A 5453-nucleotide genomic window follows, 5' to 3' on the forward strand; every position below is an offset into this window, starting at 1 on the left:
GAGAGAGAGGACGAAACTCACGGTCCGGCTCCGTCGCCTCGCCCGCCCACAGCAGTTTGCCGTCCCACAGCGTGCGGCCCAGCTCCTTCAGATCTTCCTTGGTGCCGCCGCCCACGCACGCCGGCGTCGTCGTGGCGCCGCGCGTAAAGGCCTGGCGGCGCCAGCGCGAGTAGAAGCTGTGCTTGGCCTCCTGCGGCACCTCCTTGGCGTCGTCGGCGTCGTCGGAGGAGGCGGCGGCGGCGAGGCGCGGAGCAACGTAGGCGTGCAGCGCCGCGGCGACTTCGAGACGACTGTACGCCTCCAGTGCCACGGCGGCGTCGGCGCCGACGTACACGAGCAGACTGGCGCTCGCGCCCGGCAGGCCGTTGGGCGCACAGAGCGACGAGACGACGAGGGTGCTGCGTGCGAAAATGTGCGCCAGGGGCGCATCGCGAGCGACAGGGCCGCCCTCGGAGGGGAGGAGGGTGAACGTGCCGATGCTCGCGTCCCAGAAGGGAGCGTCGTACGAGAGGAGCACCTTGTTGAGATTGCCCACCGTCGTGCGTTGCTGTTTTGCGCGCGAGAGAGAGAGCGTCAAGAAGGGGGCGCCTGCGTCAGCACGATGCTTGATCGGCGGACCAGCCAAGTTCCGAGCTTATATGTGTTCACAGCGAGAGAGAAGAAACTCACGATGGCCTCCTCTCTCTCCCGCGGCAACTGCGGCTCAAACACGGCCAACGACTCGCGCAGCACGGCATGCGGCATCGTGACGAGGGCATGTTTGGCCTCGTACGTGGCGCTGCCAGTCTGCACGCGCACGCCGGCCTCGTGCTGCGTGATGCGCTGCACCGTTTCGCCCTGCCGAAACTCTGCGCCCGCACGCTGGGCGTCGTCGGCGATGAGGCAGACGAGGCGCGTGAAGCCGCCCTCGGGCGCACCGTCGGTGCCGCCGAACGCAGAGGGCGAGCCGAAGGAAGCCGCTTCCTCGAGCGTCACGCCCAGCGGCACGTGCAGGGTGCGCGCGAATGCCTGAGCCTGTGCGCGTTCGGCGTCGCAAGACAGGCCGGCGAAGAGGGGCGAGTCGGCGGCGAAGAGCACCGAGGCGAGCGAGTGCGAGGCGGGCGTGCAGACGCCAGAGCTGGCAAGCGTCTCCTTTGCCGCTGCCTGCGCGCAGGCGAGATTGTCGGAGAGCTTGGCGGCGAGCGACTCGGAGAGGGGACCTGCATTGGCGTGCCCCCCCTTTTGGCTCAGCCCGGCCCACCTCAGCGCGATGGGATGGAGCAGGCACTCACCGTTGGCGCCGATGATGCGCGAGGCGGTGGGCTTGGGCACATGGACCTTCTGCAAGCGGCGGCGATGCAGCGTCAGCACTGTGAGTGTGAGCGCGACACACACACACACCAGAGGCCCCCTTACGCACCACGCCGTACTTCTCCGCGATGGCCTTGACGGGGTTGCCCTCGTTGTAGCCATGGATCCAGGAGCATCCTGCACACCTCACCTTCCATCAGCCTGATTTCTCCGCCACCTCGGCACCCCTCTTTCTCCACACTTACCAAAGTCACACGTGTACGCGCCCTCCTTGTCGCTCGTGCGCGCATTGTCCTCCTTTGCCGTCGCGGCGTGCCACGAGTGGGTGAATGCGCGGCCGCCGAGGCGGCCGTCGCGCGCCTCGAGCACGAGCACGCGCCGCCCGGCGGCGGCCAGGCGCTGCGCGGCCAGCGTGCCGGCCCAGCCGGCGCCGATGATGAGCACGTCGAGAGTGGGCGGGGCGGGCATGAGCGGAGGAGGGGGCAGGGCGTGGTGGTGAGAGGCGAAGCGAAGGTGCGCCTTGCGCGGCGTCAGCAGCACGCCGCCAGCGCGCGCCTGGCCCGAGCGCACGCCGCCGAGATCGCCGACTCGCCGCGGCCGCCGCCGCCGCCGCCCGACTTCTCCCCTGTCCCGCTGCAGAGGCGGCAGTTCGGCTACATTCGCTCCACTGATGCGCCTCTCACTCTCTCACTCCCTCTCTCTTATCAGCATCCAAGCTGCGCTTCACACAGGCGCACGCAAGGCAGAAGGGAACATGTGCAATGTGCGCGTGGTGGTGGCGTGTGGTTGTATGAAGTACAGGGCGGGGGGTGGAGGCGTGGTAGTGCCCGAGGGAATAGGACGGCTCTGCCTCAGCCTGCGATGGTCGCCGCCATCCCCTCGTCGCACAAGAGTAAGGGTGCGTCTCCGCCGTTTTATGCCTTGCGGCTGGCCTTGCGCGCGGCGCGCGCGGCGCCGTTGCGCTCCTTGGTCTCGGCCTGGCGCTTGGCGAGCAGCACGTCGTACTCGGCCTTCTGCGCGTGCTGGCGCTCCGTGGTGCGCTTCTTGAGGCTGCGCAGGCGGCGCTTGTGCTGCAGGCGCTGGCTCGTGATGAGGCGCTGGATGCGCGGCGCCTTGGTGTACGCCTTGGCGCCCTCCTTCTTCGGCTGCACCTCGCGGCGGATGACGTACTTGCGCACGTCGTCCTTGGGCGTCAGGTTGAAGAACTTGCGGATGTCTGCGAGGGCAAGGCGTCAGCATGGGGTGGCAATGCAAGCGGGGGGCAGAAGCATGCAGAGAGGGTATGTGTGCACCTCGGCAGCGCAGCCCCTCGTGCCAGCCATGGCGAGCAAGCATGCCCTCGCCGGGGGTGCACCGTCCGCTCTTCGTCCTCGTGCCCTGTGCCGCACCACACCTCCAATCTCCAGGTACTCACGGTTGGCGCGCTTCGGGCCGAGGCGCTTGGGCACCGTCGAGTCGGCGTCGGTGAGGCCGGCAATCTCCTGCTCGCCCTGCTTGACGATGATGAGGTGGTAGGCCTGGATGTCCGTGTTCATGATGCAGCCGCGCACCGACTTGCGGCGGCGCTCGCCCGTGCGGCGCTGGCGGTAGCACGAGTCGCCCTCGCCGAGCAGCAGGCGCACACGGTGCGGCACAAGCACACCCTCTGCGCACGAGACGAGGCAAGGTCAGCATGAGGCGGCCAAGTGACATGTGCTGCCATGGCAGTTGCTGCAGTCTGGCGACCTCGACAAGTGGCACCATTCCCAACATCGCCGCATCGGCCCCACACCCCCATGGCGCCTCGCCTCGCCTCGCCTCTTCTCCCTACGCAGCAAGAGCCCCACTCACGCTTGGCCGGGAAGCCCTGCTTGTCGTTGGCGCCGCCAATGCGCACAACGTAGCCCTTGAACTGCTCGCCCAGGCTGGAAATGTCGACGTCCTGGCCCATGCGCTTGTCGACGAAGCAGCGCGTCTTGTGCTCGTCGTCGATCTCAAACGACTTCTGCGCGCCCGTCGCGGGGTTGCTGGAGGGAGAGGAGAGGGCATGAGCACATGACGCCTTGCTGCGAGCGGCAACGGCAAACTCACGCGAAGTTGAGCTTCCTGTGAAACAGCAGGGAGAGGCAAGTGTCAGCGTCATTGCTTGACTGATCGTGGCATGATCGCGACATGCGCGCCTAGGCAGGACCTAGGCCATGCCCCGCACGACGAGCCTCAGCATACACCGGCGGCCAGCCGACGTCCTCGGGCATGGCAAAGCTCCGATCTGGCCTCTTTGCACACGCCGAGGCGAGCCCCACCGCCTGCTGTTTGCCGTATGCCTGCTCGCCCTTCGCTTGCGCGCGATATGCCGAGGCCCGCGCTCGGCCCGGGAGCCTCGAAGCAAGTCGGCCCTGGCTGGGTCCTGCGCGCTCCAGCGTGCCGGCCTACTGCCATCCGCCAACGGGCCGCCAATCGGCTGGCTCTGCGCCTGCGCCATCGGATCTTCGCCGGCGCTCGCTGCTGTGCGATGCGATGCGGGCGTCGTCCGCTGCGCAGTGGCATGCCCGGCCGCGGGCAGACAGCAGCGGCCCCGTCTGCTGCGACTCGGGCCACCGGGCGCTGGACGCCATCGACAGCGGCAGCCAGGCCTCCGTGACGAGAGCGTGCCCGAGCAGCGGCGCAGGGCCTTGGCCGTGCCGGCGACGTGCGCGCCACGGACGCTCGCCATGCGATGCGCTGCGCTTCCTGCCGCCCGCACAAACTGCGCCATCTGCCCAGCGCACATGTCGATGTGTCGTGCAGCGAGAGAGCGGATGCGGATGCGCGAGAGTAATACGAACGTCATGATGTGTGTGTAGGGGTGACTTGCGGCGGGGGAGAGAGGCGTGGGTGAGGGAAGCGAAGGCGGGCAGCGCGGCGGCCTGGCGTGAGGCGGCAGCGCGCGGCGGGAGAGGCGCGGCGGCACAAGGCGCGGCCTTCTCGCGCCTGCGGCAGTCGCGCTCCCGTGCCGCGGCAAGAGCTGCGGCTGCGGCTCGCCCCTGCCGCGTCACGTGCTGCAGCACAGCAGCAGCCCGCGTCACCCGCGCCGCCCCGCCGCGCCGTCGCCGCTGCGTCGCCTGGCTGGCCCTTCTCTCCCGTCAGCTACTCCTCAAGACCCCCCATTCCCCTCCTCACCCCACACACCAAGTAGTGCGTATCGCATGCACGCGCACCCGTCATCGACGAGATGCTGCCGGAGCACGGCGCCGCCTCACGCGCGGCAGCGGCGGCCTGCCAGTGCGGAGGTGCAGCGTGGCGACGAGGCAGGCCAGCACTGGCGCCGCGTCATCAGAGGGCGCAGCGCGCACGTCGCGCATGGCCGTCGCCGCAGCGCACGCTGGTGGCGCCATGCTGGATGCTCGATGGAGGGAGAAAGAGAAGGAGCAAGAGGCGCATGCTGAGCGGAGCCCACACCCACGTATGTCCCTCTCTTTGCAAGTCGCTGACCCCTCATCCTTAGGCCACCATGGGTCGCATGCACTCCAAGGGCAAGGGCATTTCGTCCTCTGCACTCCCCTACCGCCGTGCGCCGCCCTCGTGGCTCAAGACGACGCCCGACGAGGTGTGCACGCAGATCTGCAAGCTGGCACGCAAGGGCCTCGCGCCCTCGCAGATCGGCGTGCAGCTGCGCGACAGCCAGGGCATTGCCCAGGTGCGCTTCGTCACGGGCAACAAGATCCTGCGCATCCTCAAGAGCGAGGGCCTGGCGCCGAGCATTCCCGAGGACCTCTACCACCTCATCGTGCGTGGCGCCGCATGAAAGGTGCGATGCGGCACAGCGCTCACCCCTTGCCCCTACGTTCCACCCCCTCGCAGAAGAAGGCCGTCGCTGTGCGTGGCCACCTTGAGCAGAACCGCAAGGACATGGACGCCAAGTTCCGCCTCATTCTCATCGAGGTGAGTCACTTGCAGGCGCGGGGCAGCATGGCCGGGCAGAATGGAGTGCAGCAAAGTGGCGCGGGTCTGTCGTTGAGGAAAGGAGAGCTGGACGAAGCAGAGGAGCGGCGGCCCAGAAGGGAGGACTGGATCGCATCGGCGCGGCGCAGCGGTGGAGCGCGAGGTCGGCAGCAGAAGGCAGTGCGGCTCGGCAGCGGAGCAGCATCAGAGAAGGAGCTCGGCGCACGGCAGGTGTGTCTCAAGGCAGAGCACTGCGCGGGGGG

At 68.5% G+C, this 5453-nt stretch overlaps 3 protein-coding genes across 3 annotated transcripts in view; 1 reads left to right on the forward strand and 2 right to left on the reverse strand.

Annotated features, from left to right (window-relative positions):
- Positions 1-21: 21 nt before the first annotated feature.
- On the reverse strand, positions 22-1758 carry FA09DRAFT_359245 (FAD/NAD(P)-binding domain-containing protein; the record flags this gene model as incomplete). The annotated part of the gene is made up of 5 exons (XM_025745081.1): positions 22-547; positions 670-1199; positions 1272-1320; positions 1400-1467; positions 1536-1758. Coding segments are annotated over 5 exons (1395 nt in total), but the record flags the coding sequence as incomplete, so codon positions are not given.
- Positions 1759-2204: 446 nt separating this feature from the next.
- FA09DRAFT_337340 (putative RPS6B-40s ribosomal protein S6) lies at positions 2205-3524 on the reverse strand (the record flags this gene model as incomplete). The annotated part of the gene is made up of 5 exons (XM_025743985.1): positions 2205-2506; positions 2705-2935; positions 3121-3296; positions 3361-3375; positions 3496-3524. The coding sequence occupies 5 exons, from the start codon at positions 3522-3524 to the stop codon at positions 2205-2207; spliced, it is 753 nt and encodes a 250-aa protein (XP_025600133.1).
- An 869-nt stretch (positions 3525-4393) lies between these two features.
- The window catches only part of FA09DRAFT_328630 (40S ribosomal protein S13), a 1468-nt gene continuing 408 nt past the window's right edge, over positions 4394-5453 (forward strand). Inside the window, exons 1-3 of the mRNA XM_025741847.1 lie at positions 4394-4443; positions 4754-5035; positions 5110-5190. Of these exons, the coding sequence (XP_025600134.1) occupies positions 4760-5035; positions 5110-5190 (357 nt within the window). The 5' untranslated portion in view covers positions 4394-4443; positions 4754-4759. The remainder of the gene's footprint in view (positions 4444-4753; positions 5036-5109; positions 5191-5453) is intronic.

This window comes from Tilletiopsis washingtonensis (assembly GCF_003144115.1).
Source record: "Tilletiopsis washingtonensis strain MCA 4186 unplaced genomic scaffold FA09scaffold_5, whole genome shotgun sequence".
In the NCBI taxonomy this organism is placed as follows: domain Eukaryota; kingdom Fungi; phylum Basidiomycota; class Exobasidiomycetes; order Entylomatales; genus Tilletiopsis; species Tilletiopsis washingtonensis.